This window comes from Phalangium opilio, unplaced genomic scaffold, assembly GCF_054372755.1.
Source record: "Phalangium opilio isolate 3A_F unplaced genomic scaffold, DU_Popi_V2 ptg000022l_1, whole genome shotgun sequence".
Classification (NCBI taxonomy): Eukaryota; Metazoa; Arthropoda; class Arachnida; order Opiliones; family Phalangiidae; genus Phalangium; species Phalangium opilio.
The window spans coordinates 3,591,771-3,610,551 of record NW_028324154.1 but is presented as its reverse complement, the minus strand read 5'-3'; the positions used below and the strand labels follow the sequence as shown (position 1 = coordinate 3,610,551).

The following is an 18,781-nucleotide window of genomic DNA, read 5'->3' as shown; positions in this document are numbered from 1 at the left end:
TACCACTTTATCACCTCTTTCAAGCGTTGCTGAAACCCCACATAGCAGCGTTACTAATAACAGTTTTAGATCGATGTAAATATTGATATCTCTTACAACTTTACTCTACTTCTAGGTAATCCCTAGATTTTTCTTTGGAAGAAATGGAGAATTCTCTAGAGACAAAACTTGATGACTCTAAACTTTGTCTAACATCAGTAAAGGAACTTGAAAACTGATCAAAAGATCCGTTGGTTCAACTTGCAGAGTGAAGGGTTGTGGTAAAACCTTAAGCTTTAAGTCATTCTTCATGGGTGCTAAGTTTCATGTGTCATGGAAATGCCAAAAGGGAAGAAATTACCATTATGACAAATGGGAAGCAGCGCCAGGAAACTTGAATCTCAAACTGGCTGCTGGATTATTATATTCGGGATGCTCCTTTTCAAAGGTATTGTGGCAGAGACTATATACATATTTACTTTAAAATTTCAATGTGACACTACTGAAGTTGGTTGTTTTTTTTTATTGCAGTTTGACAATTTATGCAAATTGATAGATTTTAAATCAATAGGCTCAACAACAATCATTGACAAACAGGTTAATGAGTGTTACCCTGCAATTATGCAGCTATGGGATTCTGAGCAGGGTTGTTGATTTTTTTGATTTTTTCAAAAAAATCAAAAAAAAATCGATTTTTTTGATTTAAATCGGATTTTTTTGATTTTAGTTGATTTATTTGATATTTTTGATTTTTATTGAACTAATAGATAGTAAATTACCAACATGAAAACTTTTGAGTCAAAATTAAGCAAAAGCAAAATAATCATGACATTTAAGCAGCTATTGGATATTATCACTATTCAAATGCTTGTATAAAAAGACTAGCTTGACCGCTATTTCATTTCCTAGCCTTTCCAGCAAGACAAACTGGAGTTCTGGGAAAAACTTACATTGAAATATACCAAAACCACGATTATTTTTAATTTTAAGTCTTTTTTAATTAAGTTTCTTCTCGAGTTACTTAAACTACTCCTTGGCATCTTAGAAAACATTTTTTAAAAATAAAAATATATTCTTGATTTTAATCAAATGATTTTTTTAAAAAAAATCATGATTTAAATCAGTGATATAAATCAAACAACCCTGATTCTGAGCAAGTAAGTGAAAGCTAGGAATTCAGTTTTACTAGGAAATTTGAAATTAAAATTAATTGTTTCACCTTTTATTTGTCAAGGTGTCAATGCTTGCTACCAGAAAAGAAAGTTTGATAATTTGTTGCGATGCTCGTAATGATTCTCCCGGGTACTCAGCAAAGCACTGCACGTACACTGCAATAGACATGGAGACTCAAAAAATTTTAGCTGTGGAGTTTGCTGATTGTCGTCTCACAGATAACAAAAGCGGCAATATGGAGGCTTTGTGTTTCAGAGGGCTAATTAACAAGCTGGAACAACATTGCACCATAGCTGAAGTAGTGACAAATGTACACATCCAAATCAGGGCTATTATGAGTAAAACCTCAAGATTTGATAATATGATTTATTATGGAACTAAAATTATATCTATCACAAATTATGACAGGGAACGAATACCCACATATTAAACACTCCCATGACATCTGGTACGTCGCGAAAATACTCAAAAAACGTCTTGCTGCGGTATGTGAATCTAATTTTGAATAATAATTTGGAGTCAATACACTGTAGCCGTAGAGTCAGATAGTGTTTATCTTTAGTTATTTTGAATTTTCAAGAATTGTGTTACTTGGCACTCAAAATCCATTTAAACTTATTGCCTAGGTATCTAAACAAAATGGGTGTAATGTCATTGCTGAATGGATTCATGATCTTGTGACGCATTTTTGGTGGTGCGCTAAGAACTGTGAAAATGACGCTAACACAATGATAGTGAGGGATTTAAGTGTAGCTTTGGTTTGATTTAAATTTTTTAAAAATGTTTGAAAATTTCTTAAGATGCTATGGATTTCTCATTTGCACCATGTCCAAAATGTTCACAATTTTCCTTACGGTGAATGTAGGCATGAGGAAATTAATGAGGACGATCGTGTAAAGCCATGGCTGCGAAACAATACCTTGCCATTCATTGAGTTGCGAAAAATCGTTTGCGACAAACAGTTCCTAAAAGATTTTCCATATTATAAGAATTTCAGGTTGTTTTTTTTTAACTTTTTTTGGTAATTTAGCATAGCTAATTGATAATGATCTGGAAATAACACTTATTGCAGACATACAGGGGCTTTGGAATCATACCATAGCGTATTGTTGAAGTACGCCCCAAAAAGACTAAATTATCCGTAAGAATATAGTATTAGTATTGTCATAAGTTATATGCTAAATATTAAAAAACATTTTAGATGGAAAGGATATATAGCAAGGAATATTTTGGCCGTCCTTGACCATAATAGTAGCCTTTCTCACCCAGTGGCGATTAATAAAAATGGAACAACTAGGTAAAATTAATATAATTAACTTTTCTTTCTCAATTTATAGTTGACATAAATTTTTCCCAGAATGAAGTCGAAGTTTTCGAAATCTACGTCGAGATGGACTGTTGTCCTAGTTAAAATACCCAAAAGACATCAGCAAGCAAGAAATCTTATGGACCCCACAATGTCGCGCGAAGTTGTTCGCAATGTTTTGGATATGTTTCCAGAAGACCCTGCTATAACGATGAATAGGAAGAACATTGCTAAGGTTCCTTGCCCTCCCAGACATTAATTGCTGGCTGATCTTGCTAAGCATTGCAAATTTGTAGAAAAAACTTTACCAGAAATTAATTTGTAAATTTGAATATATATATATATATATATATATATATATATACGCCAATTAAGGATTTTCAACACCTTAACTTGAAGGCAGCGACTATATATATATATATATATATATATATATATATATATATATATATATATATATAGTCGCTGCCTTCAAGTTAAGGTGTTGAAAATCATTAATTGGCGTAGCTCCATTCTAAGAGAATACAATGTATCTGCGGGTTTTTTTTAAAGTTTGCAGAGAGCCACAGTCTTAACTTTTTAACAGAATGAACTCGCTAAAAACAATTATGAAAGAAAACCTAATCAAATGTTTTAATTTTCAAAGATGAATTTGTGAAAACCACCAATAATAACCCCCTAAAGAAAGATAACGGTTTTATTTATATCCTGTGTAAATATCTTTTGGATTGGGATACCTTACTCTAATTTTCCATACTACACAGGAAGGTATAACTCGCCGATTCCCTTGGCCAAGCTTACCCCATTGCCAATAAATATACTGCCTGTAAGCAGCATTCCTGTATTTTCTATTAACATCCCCGTCCAGGAGAAGGTGCACTAAATTTTGTCTCATTTCCATTTGGATATCCAATACTCCTCTATTCAAAATTAAATTTTCCAAATCTGGGCTATCTGTCATGCAACCAGTGTTTCTTCTCCTCGAGCAACATTTCCTCTCTTCTGGGGTTGGCATCTCTTGGCAATTGCCACACTTACACCATAGGGCATCATTTCCTTCTCCTGGGTTAGGTGGTGGAGGGTCAACATTAGGGATGGGATTTCGTTGTGGAGGCTTAATATCATCTGCGCTTAATTGATTAACAATTTTTTCCCATGGTTCTTCAAGGTCCTCTGAAGTTTCCAAATACTTCATTATCCTAATGGTCTTGGATTTTTTCAATTAATATTCAGACCTGCGCTGCTGTGAGGTTTGCAGATCTACACGATTGTGAGTCTCACTCTGCTGAATTATATGAATTACGTTTACGATCGATACATTATGGAATAAAATCTTGTACAAACATTGAATATTCTCTTCTAAATACCCCAGAACAAGTTACTTATAGGAAATCATTGATATGAGCTATCACGCTCAAAAAAACTAAAGTCCCGCAGATTTTCTTACAACCTTATTATCGTACAGAACGGACAGGTCATTTATAGCCTAAAATGTGTAGCCTTACCACCACCAAACTCGTTGAATAAAATAAACAATGAAATAAAACAAAAAAAACTGAATACCTCATTAGCTACAATGGAAGCCGTTGGGTCGTTAGGAATCAAAGAGGCTTCTTCTACATTGTTGGATTGGGGTACTTCATTATCATATTGTTTGGGCCTACTGGCAGCGGCATGATGGGGAATTTTCGAGTTCTTTATCTTAGGGCGACCGATTCTAATTCTTTTCCTTGGGGGCTCATTACCCATACCACTACCACCTGCGCATACATCGATTTTGCCATTACAGCACTCCAATTTCTCCCGACAAGTACATAAACTTGAGCATTTTAAGATTTCCGTTCGGCATTGGCAAACGTTTCTATTTTTATTGCTTAAGCAATTGGTTCTACAAGAACAAGGCATTTTGATCAACAGTACAAAGTACTCACTAACTCAATTAACCCTAAGCTAGCTACGCCAAGGCTTAAAATCTTGGAATAAAAAAACACGAGACAGACTCAAAACTAGAGAAGCTATAATTTATTTAAGCAATAGATGGCGATCATAGCAGCCAACTCACGGCTTCAAAAAATTGTGTCCCATTTCCACAAAAAGTAGTTAAATTAAAAAAACGGGGATACTTTCTATTCACTCCACTCGTAGCTAGAAGAGGGCTCGGATATCCGCGGGAAAGAAGTGCAAACCCTCCGATGGCTCCCTTTAATGTTATTGGTCAGAGCTCCGTAATTGGGCCTGGTGAGCGTGCTTGACATGAAGAAAATTAAACTGATACTATCATCCCATTAAAAATTAGTTCGGTCCACTGCCAACATTCTTTGCCGTAACGTATTAGCAGAGGGGAATAAGAGAGAAGGGACACACTTTATATCTCCATAATGCTTTACACTCGTAACAACAGTCTTACCAACCTCAAATCAACTACCCTTCACTGATTGGCTATCAAACTTCTGTCATAGCTGTGACGTCAGATAAGAAGGTGACGTCTCGGTTGACGTATAAAAAGTAGTTTTGTTTACAACTTTACATTGAAGGAGATAAAAATGGCCGAATTTCATGTTGATAAACGAAATCAAGCTGTGCAATTAATTTAGATACACTGGTATTGAAAACATACCAAAATCAGATAATTTGAAGGTAATAAATAGATGAAAACTAATTATTCTGAATTAATATTAAAAAATACAAATTAATTTCAATAAAATACATACTTGAGGTTATAATTACGCAAGAACGAAACATCGACAGCCCTAAGCCTTTGGAGAATGAAAGTCTAGCAGACGTATGGGCCGATACCGCGGAGAACTTAAAGAACTATTTTTGCAGTAAATTGGTTAAAAGCTGTGTACTTGCGCAAAGTTTTCGCGGTTTTCTTGAGGTTGGTCGGACTCCCGTTACCATAGCAGGCTCTAATGTCTCCCTTCTCTCTTATTCCCTTCTGGTATTAGTAACGAATTTTTGACCTCAACAGTACGAATTTCATGGATATTAATATTTTCTTCCGTCACTAACGTGTTCATTTTAGTAAATGGAAGTTACCAATACATGGAGAACGTAGTTTTTTAACTTCATCGACTGCCAAACACGACCTAGCAGAAGAATATATACATATAGTTGCCAAATGTCCAACCTCAAGAGAACTGTTATAGAAATAATAGTAAAACCCAAGAATATGTTGACTCCCCATTTTCTATCCATTCGAATGTTGTTTTATTGTCACAACTCATTTGTGCGTGGCATTTTCCCTTGAATACATTGAGCTACACGAAAATTTAATGACTGATCCCTTTGATCAGAAAGTAGGCAATGTAAGATGAAAATATCACCATTGAATCATCAATAGGCTTACTAGTCCTTAGGTCGGGACATTTTCTAATCGAATCTTCGTTAAAGTTTGCTGAGGTCATAACCTATTTTACTAGGATTATTTGTGACTAGCCGTGAAAAGTCAAAAGAAACACTGTTTAAGGGGTAGTAGCCAGTAAATAAATCATCAAAGTTTAAATTGATACACATTTTTGAATAGGTCATACAAAATGAGAGTTTTACCAAATATTTAAACATTTAAATCTTGCATCGTAACACCTTAAAATGTACAATTGAAAAATCACATATCGGGAATCTTCATTTAAAACTGCAGCACAGATAACAATATAAAAGCCTTTTTATTATTCAGGATTTTAGGTTAAATACATATATTTAAAGAGTCATATTTGAAATGAATATTAATACAATTTTAAAATGATCATTTATACAAATAATGCTTAAGAACATATAATTCATGGCACCTGAATGCCAGTCCTCCTTCACCCTAATACCAATAAAACAGACGCATACATTTGTCTACGAAAGTTAATTGCCTAATATCACCTTAAGTATACATTACGTAGTTGTCAAACGCAATTGTCTTTTATATATTAAAAAAATCAGAAACTAATTTACATCGAGAAACCTACGTGATAAAGTTAAAATAAACTCACTTTTATTTAAATCATAATACTAGACGTTTTTGAGCAACAGGTCATCATTCAGTCTCGACTTATGTTTCACTCCGCTAATTCCTATTTGCAATACTTTATTACCATAACATTAATTGATTTTGTTGGATTTGTTTTGTAACGGAGAGCTTACATGTAGGAGACGTGAGCAGGACATATCGATGGGTTCCGATAGTTAAATAAATAACATAAAGACTTCTTACTTTGTACTTGAAATTTATTTATTTCCTTTATATAAATATTCACACAATTTCATACGAGATTGACTATTCTAACCGCTTGGCTCCACGGACCATTCCGACGGCCCCTTTTTGCCAGCCGTCCGTCCGTTATATCCCCTAACTCGCGTCGCCTGCTGCATTTTCCCCCTCAATCTCGGCGGTAACGTGTGTTTGTTACAATATTTACAGGCTAGACGGGAGTGTGGTGCACTCCTGTAAGCCAAGCTTCTGGGCGTCAAAGTTTGAGGGAATAAGACACATGTTGGCGATCCTACCATAGGTGCCGACTGCCCCGTGTCCCCCCCACACCCCTTCCGTCACCTCCCAAGTAAACCTCACTTCCTTCCCTGCTTAAACACATACTGAACCCTGACTAATCGCATCCTTGTCGCGGACGTATGTGCCCTACTCAAATTGAAACCTCCACAATACAAAAAATATTTAAAGGCTTAACTAATTACATAGTATTTACATATATGTTTTTTTTTCATTAGTAACTTCTTACAATTTATCTAACTTGTTATAAACAGAATGATATTTTTAGAACAGCAAATTAGGAACGTATTTAGAACAATGTTATGTCTTTTTTTTCATGAAGTTGTAACCCTCCGTAGAATAATTTAACTAATGGAGAAAGCTCCCGAGGGCCATAAAAAGAATAAAGACAACTTACTTTTTAGTCAAAACAGAAGAAACAAATCTTCTTAAATTTTATTAATCGAAAAGGGCTTAACCCGACTATAGCGTAACTTGACCGTAAAGTAACAAACAAAAAACTGCTCGTTCCGAGAGCTGACTAACGACTGACTAAGAAACTTTCTCAGAATCACAAAAGGAGGGGGAACATGTTGCATGGAGGCTAATACACCTTGCCAGACCCTAGGAGTAGAAACTCCCAGGAATCTGGCAGCCATGCTACATCCCCCCTCTTTAGGAACTATCTTTTAACAACAGAATATGGAAAGAAAAAAAGGAAAAGGTTACCCCGAGGAACCTTGAATATTTTAGCAGGGGTAAAGACATTATCACAAATTTTTTTTTTCAATCTTCGGTTACTGCTGATTGGCTTTCTTTTTGTGACCTTCGCGCAATTTGGCGGGCTTTTCTTCGTTCAACCGCCACCTTACTCCTCTTCCCTGGGCAGTCGGACACAACATGGTAACCTACTTTCCTACATCTCCAGCAAACTACGGTTGACAATATCATTGGATGTTTTGCTGTAGGAATTTTGGATGGAATGAGTTCTTTAGGATCCAAATCTTTCCCAGTTCGCCTGGTCCCATTCTGCCTCTGCTAGTGGCCTCCATTGTTGGGAAGGAGTAAGTGGGAGGGGAGTAGGACTAGCGTTCAGCTTTAAAGGTTCTTTTCCTAGGGAAGTAGAATGTTGAAGACCGGAGGCCCTAACTTTGGGGTAGACAGTTACAAGTTCATTCCTACCCAGTTGACGCGGAGGCGACTTTAAATACGGGGTAAGGGAATAGAGATCAAAAATCCCTTCCTGCAGAGGAACAGGGTCCACAATTTCTAAGTGCGTGTTTTGATCGACTGAGGGAGAGGTACGAAGATTCTCTCCGGCAGGATTAGTTAAATCTTGAATTTCTTTTCTTGGGACATCTATAATCAACGAGTCTTCGTCTTTGAAAGGGCAGTCCTTAGCGGTGTGCCCTCCCGTATAGCATATTGAACAAGCAACTTTAGAATTCGAATAACGATTAGGCATATAACAATCATTGGCTCTATGTCCAATCTCGTTGCAGTTTAGGCACTTCTCAATTGTATGTTCACCCTCTGGACAATATTGTTCCAATATTTGAATTGACAATTCGGTCTTGCTCTTAGGTTTCTTTGTGCTATGTTCTGATTGTTTCATTTCCCTTGGAAGTTCAAATTTCCAATTTGGAGTAGGGATACTTGAAGCCATCTGAAAGTAGACAATATTAATAGCGTCTCTTAGAGGCTTGGGAAATAAACTCCCATGGGAAAAAGGAGATTGGCTCTCGGGAGAAACAGAAGTATTCCCTTTTTAGGTTCGTGACGTTATTATTGTTAAGGTAAACTTGAACCTCATAAGGTGACCTTAACCTTTTATCATCAGGAGGTCGATAGTAGATATCAACTTCATGACCTCTGGGCAGAACCGTCGCCCTCTTACATACCTCTCGTCGCCATCCCAATTTAAAAGGTTCTAAATAAATGTCGGGTAATGTAGCCCTGTTTAGACGGGGAGTTCTCATTGATTCCGACAACGTGGTCGATGAACTGTCAGACACACGCTGTGATTGGGATTTTGATTGAGGTATCTATTCAGGGGTAGATATTTCCTCCGAAGGAGTAGAAATCGGTTCAGGAGGTACGGTTTCTTCTGAAAAACCAGAAGACGGAGAATGGCGTAACGCCGGTTCCGATATGGATTTGTCAGAAGACATTGATTTGTCCTCCGGCGTTAGAATTTCTTCTGTAAAACTGGAAGTTGGTGCATGTAGCTTAGTTTCCACGACTGATTCATGATCAGACCTGGAAGCCTCCCCTGCCGCAGAAGGCGGACTATCGTTAGTGGGATGATCGAGATGAAAAGCCCTCATGTCGTGGTTAGTACGAAGGAGGAGAGGAGGGTCTTCAAAAAGGGCCATACCCGGTTCACTATCAGAGTCTGTAGGGAGATGTGAATCATCTCGAACTGCAGTAGGGATCAGATGTGAATCATCTCGAACTGCAGGAGGGATCTGTTGATCCGCTGCTTGATCTTCTAGAGTAGTTGATGTCGAGGTTTGAAGGACATCTGGGATAGCAGGAATGATCGGTTGATCGACTTCCTGACCGTCCTGAGGTGACGGTGACGTAGAAGATGTTGATGATTCAGATGACGTAGTTGAGGAAGTCACCGTTGGAAGGTGGCCCATGGCACCACCGTTTGTTGCGGGACTAGACCCAGGATCATCTGCAGCTTCGGACTAGGGAGTAGGGGCATCTCCGGCATTATCGAAGACAGCTACGTTTGTCCAGTAAAGTTTAAATACCCTAAGTTAACTTTCCCTATATTCTGCCCTGAGTTAGCATCTTCTAACTCGTAGACAACGGGAGAATGTTGTGATACTATTTTAAAGGGACCTGCCCATTTAGGACTAAGCTTTTTCATAAGCTGACCTGTCGTACTTGATAAAGGATGCCTTTCCATCCATACTAATGTTCCTACCTCAAACTCAAGAGGGTAATAGCGGAGGTCATAGTATTTTTTCTGGTGTGCTTTAGCTAACTTAGACAATTCATTACTGAATGCTAGTTGTTCCTTAAGAACCTTCAAAGCCTTACTACGACTGGGGTCATCAGGGTCCTGAAGGCTGAATGGGTTCTTCAATGTATTAATCAAAACGCGTCTTGGATTTAACCAAGACCTAAAAAGTATCGATAAGAACAAGGTTAATCACTTGACTGAATGCGCAGATATTGAAACTTTTTTTTTAATTAAAACTTACATGCTTAAGAAAGTATGTTCCATCACCCTATTCCATTGAATAAACTTACTTTACTGGTAGTAAATTTTTTCCCTCTCAATAATTTGAAAAATTTACTTATCTCGGGTTTTCGAGCACAATTCCATTCCCCGAAAACATTTTATAACTACATTTATTACCACTTTTAAGAGAGTACGTGTATGACATTGTGTCGTTAATAGCTTGCTAACATATCCCCTTTCATGCCCTGAACGCTCCATAGTGAAACCTTTTGTTAATTTTAGTGCAAATTTCAACAATGGCAGCACATTCAACATGGACGTTATGATTTTTACTCTTGGTTAAACTGACTTATGTTAATAGACCACTTCGACATGGAAAGACACGGGGGTAAAACTTTGCCTTCCATCTCGCTCGAGTGAGTCGAGTCGATGGAAATATCATAAATAGAGCAGAGACGGCGAGGGGTCAAACCCCCCCCTCCCATATGTCCCGATACTAAGGATTGACATCTCTTTTTTACGTAAAAAGGGTCTATAGCAACGGTACGACAGACAATGGTCAAACGGTTCTGCCATGGCGTTTCTATGGTTCGCAAGCAGTAGGGGCGTGCATGATATTCGTTATTTTTTTGATTTTCTTTGTTGTAATTGTTAACTTAAGCGTGGTCGTAGCCTGAAAATTATGACTTGGTTATTTTGAAAAATAGCCCGCGTTCACCGAGTCGCGTGATCAACGACGCTGTGGCTCGACTCTGCTACTTAGTCTGTATATCTTCAGGAACAAGGATAATGCATTAACGGTTTTTAAAGGAATATGGGATTTTTAAACTTGTCGCTGCGAATCTTCCTATAGTAAATGTTGTATTTCTAGTAGCCCCAGAGACTTCTGGTAGCACTCTTTATGCATTTGGTAGAACAGTTTTATAGAAATTGAAATGGTAGAAGATATTTATAAAATAACATTTGTTCGAATATTTAAACTTCAATTTGGTCTAATTATTTCGTAGTTGACCTATTTCAAGGCGAGGAGTGCTCTCAAAAACAATTACTATTTGCTGACGAATACCTTAAAAAGTAATTCACACAGAATTCTCGAGCAGCTTAACGCGTAATTGAGTGGGCTACTGCCTTGGTGACGAGGCCAGCGAAAGACAAGGCATGAGAATGGCACAAGGCGTACTTCTATCAAGGGGGGCATACAACTATACATCCTCCTTGTTCGTATCGGGCGCAGCAGAAGCTAAAGCAGACTACCCTAAATCGTTTTGTCATTGTTACGTGTAGTTACTAGTTATAAGGTATTTTTCCACACGAAAACTCTTAAAAGTGATAATAAATGTAGTTATAAAATGTTTTCGGGGAATGGAATTGTGCTCGAAAACCCGAGATAAGTAAATTTTTCAAATTATTGAGAGGGAAAAAATTTACTACCAGTAAAGTAAGTTTATTCAATGGAATAGGGTGATGGAACATAGTTTCTTAAGCATGTAAGTTTTAATTAAAAAAAAAGTTTCAATATCTGCGCATTCAGTCAAGTGATTAACCTTGTTCTTATCGATACTTTTTAGGTCTTGGTTAAATCCAAGACGCGTTTTGATTAATATCTGTTACTTCGGTCTTAATTTTTATTAATTTTGCGTACATGTGGTGGTAAATTTATTTCAGTGCTCATTCCCGCATGCTGCAGAAATGGAAATAGTTTGTCATTCAATAGTAGCTAATAGGACGTCACATCAATATTTTTAATCTTAATTTGAGCTGATGAAGTAAGATATACGAGGGTGTGATGTCATGACAAAGATTGACTATTTGTGATGAACCCAGACCAGAATATACCAGTTGCTTTCAGGCAAATTTTGAACCCCATTTCCAATGTCATTGTGTCAACAACATCTTATTCAGAACGGATATTTCTCTTAACCTTTACACAAGATTCAACATATAGAATACCATCTTTTGTGGTGCTCTAACTTTAACCTAATTTAAGAAAATAAAATGGTAAATTTTTTTGTTAAAAATGACATGATTAAATAAGACAACTAGCAATAATTTGGCAATATAATATTTTGTAGTATTTTGGAAAAGATGGCAATTTCATAATAACTTGATATACAATAACAGGAATACATTTAGCCATTCAGTTTTAATGCAAAGGGCCCCTCCTTTGGCGCGTCTTAAAAAGATTTTCTCTTCTGTATAGTGTGGTAGTTTGGCATATTTTAATTTTAGCTATGTCCTTAAGTACAATCTTAATTGGATTTAGCCATTGGGATAGATGATAAATGATTAGCCAGCGTACTAGGGGAGTCTGGCAATGGAACTGTGCTTAGATTTATCATTGAATATAGGAAATACCAGGACCAACAAATTATTTACTAGTATTTATGAAACTAATGGTAACTATTTTACCTTTGATAAATAAAGTCAAATGAGAGTTACAGTAGTTTATTGATGACAAAAGTTAGGGTTAATAATATTATTTATTTTATATAATAGTTAAAATATAAATTGTAATTTTTTAAAGTTATGGCTGTTCAGTAATTACTTAAAAGTCATTAAAACAATAAATTGCTTTAAGAATATTTTGGTTAAACTTTTTGTCAAGGTTTAAACACGCATGATTATTTTATTGGAATGTGCTAAAGATTTATTTTAAAAACACATTTGGATTGATAATTGCTACGTTTATTTATAGCACGCAATTTGGAATTATATTTCCCTGGTTGTTATTTATTTATGGTATTCATTATAATTATTTTCCAGTAAATAAAAATTTTGTTTTCACGTTCAAAGCTAATAGTTGCGTTTTTTTTTAAGGGTTTCATTCATAACTTTAGAAAGAAAATTATTTTTGACACCAGAAAGGCTTTTGAGAATAATTAGTGATTGCGTCCTGGCTGGCAAAAAATAGACCTTAACAGGGAAAAGCTATGAATAGCTATAATTAATTTTAACTGAATCTAAAATGTAAGCTTCACTATGAATACATGAGAGGGATTAAAAAAATGTTCAAAGACAGTCATACGTGAAGGTTGGACTTAAAAAGTGTGAAAAGTTCAACATTAACGTTAGAGCACCAATAATCATTTTGTTAATCTCTCAAGTGAATAATTCAATGATGAAAAAATATTTATACACATTTAATCCTAGGACTGTAAAATTGAGAATATATAATAGCCAGAAAAATAGTAAGCATGGGTTTTAATGTTAAATTATTTTAGGTATAAAAAAGGGAAGGGGGAGTTTGTTAAAATACTGCTAATATACTCAAAGATGCTTTTTAAAAAGGGTAGTGATTTGTTGGTGTAGAATCTGCAGTTTAGCTCAGAGAGTTAATGAAGCGCCTTGTATTTTGTTAGTGACATCTTCAATCCAGTTGTATTTTATTTTTTCAATATTTAATACTATTGAACTAAGATGGCGTTAGTGGTTAATGTCATTAATCGGTAGCTTTTTTACTAGCTCCATCGCGCGTGATTTTGTTTTGTTAATGTAGAATGTGCAATTTAGTTCAGAGATTTAGTGATGTGCCTTGTGTTTGGTAGCGACATCTCCAGTCCATTTTATTTTTTTTATATTTATTACTTTTGAACTCAGATAGCATTACTGCTTAACGTCATTAATTGACAGCTTTATTTTACTAATTCTACCGAGCTCGTTTTGTTTGGCAAACGTCCGTAAAATAACGTTCATAAGGTGTTTCGATGGAAATTTAAATTGAAGTCCAAGGTGATTATGCGGTTAATCACAGTTGGGTTTTTTAGAGTTACGAGTGAAGTACTTGAGGTTTAATCGGGTGGTGAAGGAGGGGGGATTTGGGGTATTTCACCACCCGCGGACACGGGGTAGTCAGTTCCTGTAGGGTAGGCATGCTGACAAGTCCCTTATTCCCTCAAAACTTTGTCGCCCAGAAGCTTGGCTTACAGGAGTGCGCCCAAACTCCCAACATAGTAAAGTACATAATTTTAGTAACAAACCATTGCTGTTCTAAATTTTAATAACGTTGAAGCAACTTTTGTTCAAAAAAGTTTTTTTTAGCGAATTCATATCTGTTATGAACTTCTATTGTGTTGATGAACTTGAAGGCAAGGCTTGCCAAGCCGTTGTATAATTATGCAGGGAAACCAAATAATTGACATGTATTGTTTGGCCTTGGTACAGCTTGACGTTCTATAGACACTCGCTCAACCAATACGAAGGTTATTTCTTTGATATCTTTGCTTTTTTAATCCAAAGTCGCTCTCATTCTTTGAACACGCCAGTCTAAAGTGTCTGTTGTTTCGGCATAGAAGTTGAATATTTATATTTCTTGATCTGTCTATCGAAGCCTTGTGGTGTTGTTTTTTATAATGATGATGATCATATTTTTAGCTGTGTAGTTTTAACCTTTTATTATACTGGTAAAGGCTATGATGAATTATCTTTCTGTTGAAGCTTAGCAGCTGGCACGTGTTGATACAATACGCTTATAATTGTACGAAAATAGTCTTTAAATTGCATGTTTCAAAGTTGAAAATATGCATTGCTCGTAGCATTTATGTCGGAATAATTTTGTTCTTCGTTATATTAGTTATGTAAAGGGGGGGTGTTAGGCTTATCTGTGAATCCTCTTGTGATAATATTCAATAACGACGCCGTACTTAGAAACATATTGTTTTATTTAAATTAGTAGAACTTGGTTTATTAAATATATAGTTAAACATTAATTTATACTAGGGAGAAATTACTGACTATCTCATCTCGACTCTGGTTACCGACTGAACTGCCTATCCTAATATTCTCTTGTGAAGAAAACATGAATAACCCTAATGTCGTCTGCTAGAGCAGTTCGGTTCAGTTCCGTCAAATTAGTTAAATTATTTACTGTATAGTCAACAAACTCCCCCTATTTAACATAATTTGTTATCACATAATCATAGGAACGAAACAAATCATGATATGGTTAGTGGCTAATGTAACTTTAACATCCCGCGACAATTTTCAAAATTAGATTTAGCTAGGGGCTTCGTAAAAACATCCGCAACATTTAGCTTAGTAGAAACATAGTTCAATTCAAATAATTGTTCTTCAAGTTTTTCACGTAAGAAATGATATCTAATGTCAATATGCTTCGTGCGGTGGTTTTCAACCGGGTTCTTTGCGTAGAAGATAGCTGACTGGTTATCGCAAAACACAAGCGGGATGGGAAAGTCAATTTTACATTGCTCAGCTATACTGTCGGTAATCGTTTTTAACCACATAAGTTCCTTGGTTGCCTCGGCCAGAGCAACGTACTCGGCTTCCATCGTAGATTGAGCAACGGACTTCTGCCGGAATGAACGCCATGAAAATGGACAGGATCCCCAAAAACAAACGTAACCGCATGTGGATCTTCTGGTGTCCCAATTGCTTCCCCAATCCGAATCCGAATACATAATTAAACGGGATAGGTCTTCCTTAACGTAATGAAGACTATAGTCTTTAGTTGAATCAACATACTGGGCCAATTTGTATAGGTGTATCCAATGGTTTATTCCTGGGTTGGAGTTGAATTGTGACAGAGTGATCACTGCATGCAATATATCCGGTCTGGTCCGAAGAGCCAAAAACAACAGCGATCCTATTAATGCTTGGTATGGGTATTTCTTCATGTCTTGTTGATCTTCAGGGTCTGTTGGACTATCACTTCTTCCTAACTTGAACCCCAGGTTCAATGGTAGCGAAACTGGTTCTTCTCTGGTGATTTGAAAGGTGTCCATAATCTTCTTTATATACCCGCGCTGGTGAAGCTGTATTCCTCCGCGTTGATCCGCGATAAACTCTACTCCTAAGAATTTCGATATTGGTCCAAGATTTTTTATCTTATAGACCCTGGATAACGTGTGATAAACTTCTTCCAAAATGGTATCGTCCTTGGTTATAACTGCAAGGTCATCAACATAAACCAAAACAAACGCTTTCATTGGGATATAATAAACGCAGTTAGTGCCTGGGAGTTTCATAAATCCGAGATCCTTGAAAGTATTATCCAGTTCTTTATACCATACTCTCCCACTCTGAGGTAGACCATATAGTGCCTTAAAGAGCCGTAAACAATGTGACGAAGAGTTTTCCATCTCAAATCCTGGTATTTGTGCCATATAGACTTCCTCCGGTAAACGACCATACAAGTACGCGTTTTTTACATCAAGGTGACTGTGCACCCAACCAAGGGTGACGACGAATAGAGCAATGAACAGTCTTATAATTGTGAAGTTTACGACCGGCGCAAATGCTTCTTCATAATCAATTCCCGGTTTCTGGTTAAACCCCTGCGCCACCAAACGGGCTCTATAGCGAATGATTTTCCCTTGTAGGTCAGTTTTAGTGTCATATATCCAGCGACACCCTATTATCTTCTTATTCTGTGGCTTGGGAACGTTTTTCATGACCTTTCTCTCCTTTAGCGTTGCAACCTCAGCTTCCATTGCTGATTGCCAATAGCTTCGCTCAGGTGATGTCAAAGCTTCTTCATATGTTTTCGGGATAATAACGTCAGTGCAATGTGTCTCTACTGCTTCATGGAATGCTTCTTCTCCCTCCCGGACCTGCAGCTCTTCGTCTTCATCTTGCACTTCGTCTTGCTCTTGATCACAGGCCATTTCCATTGCTTGACGTACCTCTTTCTTGCAGAAATTAAACAATTTCAGGTCATATGTTAAATTGTTCGCCTTCAAATAGTCTTTAACTTCAAACTTTGATCTTAAACCCTCGTTCTGATTCGGTGGGATATAGGATATATTAAAGTCGTCCTTCGATCTTCCTAATTTTCTGAATTGAATCTTTTGCCTCCAGCCTGGCGGTAATTTTCTAGATATAGCATTTTCTCCTGGCGTTCCTTCTTCCTTTGCTGGAGGACGCTCCACTTCAATCTCTTGGGTAATTGTTGGTTTAGGATCTTCAGGTTCAGGATCCACTTCTGATGCGATTGCAACCTTGTCATAGAACGTATGTACGTCGGGTTTAGAATCTTGTTTAGGTCCATAGCCAAGTTGATCCTCAACGAACGTAACGTGCTTCGTTTCTTGTATGATTCTTTGCTCAGGGTACCATATACGGTAGCCTTTGGTTCTGAGTGCATATCCTACGAGGACCCCTTTTCTTGCCCGATTTTGGAATTTATGTTTCCGGCGTTGCTTCGGAATATGCACATAGGCGAGACATCCTATTTTCTTTAAGTGACGACTGCTTGGTTTCATCCCAGTCCAACGTTCCAGGGGTACTTTATTTCCGAGCTTACTATGCCTCACCCTATTCTTCAAGTATGCGGCTGTGTTAACTAATTCTGCCCACAGATTAGTTGGTAGGTTGGCTTCTTCCATCATAGTTCTTGCAGCATCTACTAAGGTTCGGTTAACCCTTTCCGCGAGTCCATTCATTTGGGGTGAATACGTGTTGCTTGTCTCATGCTTGATGCCGGCGTTGGTGCAGAAATTCTCAAATGCTTGGTTGCAATATTCAGTACCATTATCCGTACGAATGGTCTTAATTCTTTCTCCCGTTTCATTCTCCACTCTTGCTTTATAAATTTCAAAACAATGAGGAACGGCATCTTTCTTGGCAATAGTGAATATTGATATATGTCTGCTGAAGTCGTCAATGAACGTCACATAATATTTCGATCCACCGAGGGATGCTACCGGCGCAGGTCCCCAAACATCGGAATGGATTAATTGTAATACCTTCGTGCTGTAGATGTCTTGTATTGGCTTACCGCCTTGGGCCGTACTTTTGCTAAGCTTGCATGAATCACATGGTTCCATCTCTCCCTTTAAGTGCTCAAGGCCAAAAAGCATCTCATGTCTCGACATGTACTTGAGGTCATTCATGTTGACGTGTCCGAGGCGCTGGTGCCACAACGTTAGTGATTCCTTATTCTCTCTTGCTTCATAAACTTCGGCGCTTGGCTCTTCTCTAAGACATATAGTTTCAAATGTATAAAAATTGTTATTCAATTTTGCTTCAAAGATGATATTGCCATCTGGGTGATAAACTAGGCAGGTTCCTTTTCCAAAAACTAACGTAAATCCACGCTCATCCAATAATCGTGCTGAGAGGAGGTTCCTTCCCATATTAGGGGTATAAAGAACGTTCGTGAGAATAAACTCGTATTTGTACTTCTGATTGGCAATTTTCATCGGTATATTTCCAACACCTAGTGCTTGTGATTTGCCTTCTCCAAGCAGTATTTCACTGTCTAGCTGCTTGTATGTCTGAAACCATTCCCTCTGAATACATAAGTGATGAGTGGAGGCAGTATCAATAACCCATTCATTTCCTACTGTTGCAGTATAACACGCCGATGCCAATAATGCTTCTGCTTTATACCGACTTGGTTGTCTCTTCTTCGGAGCCCTGCAGTTTATGCTTCTATGTCCTTGTCGGCCGCAACTATAGCAAGCACCGTGGAAACCACCACGGCCTCGTCCGCGTCAACGTTCCTCTTGCCTTGGTGTGTACACCTGAGGTTTTTCATATTGCTTTTTCTGCTGTGAACCTGATACTCCCGAAGAATAAGCAGCCGATTCGATACTATGTTCCGCACCTGCTACACGCTGCGCTTGTCTTCCGTATTCTATTAATAATTCCTCTTGTACGACATCAGGTACAAATTTACTATCATCATATCGGT

At 37.3% G+C, this 18,781-nt stretch overlaps 1 protein-coding gene and 1 long non-coding RNA gene across 2 annotated transcripts; both read left to right on the top strand.

Annotated features, from left to right (window-relative positions):
- The first annotated feature begins 1,318 nt into the window (after positions 1–1,318).
- LOC149695160 (uncharacterized) lies at positions 1,319–2,297 on the top strand. Its single transcript, XM_089867484.1, has 5 exons — positions 1,319–1,490; positions 1,561–1,637; positions 1,779–1,886; positions 1,953–2,149; positions 2,225–2,297. The coding sequence occupies exons 1-5, from the start codon at positions 1,319–1,321 to the stop codon at positions 2,295–2,297; spliced, it is 627 nt and encodes a 208-aa protein (XP_089723610.1).
- Positions 2,298–11,828: 9,531 nt separating this feature from the next.
- LOC149695159 (uncharacterized) lies at positions 11,829–12,712 on the top strand. Its single transcript, XR_016382525.1, has 2 exons — positions 11,829–11,897; positions 11,956–12,712. It is a non-coding gene; the product is annotated as an uncharacterized LOC149695159 (long non-coding RNA).
- Positions 12,713–18,781: the final 6,069 nt, after the last annotated feature.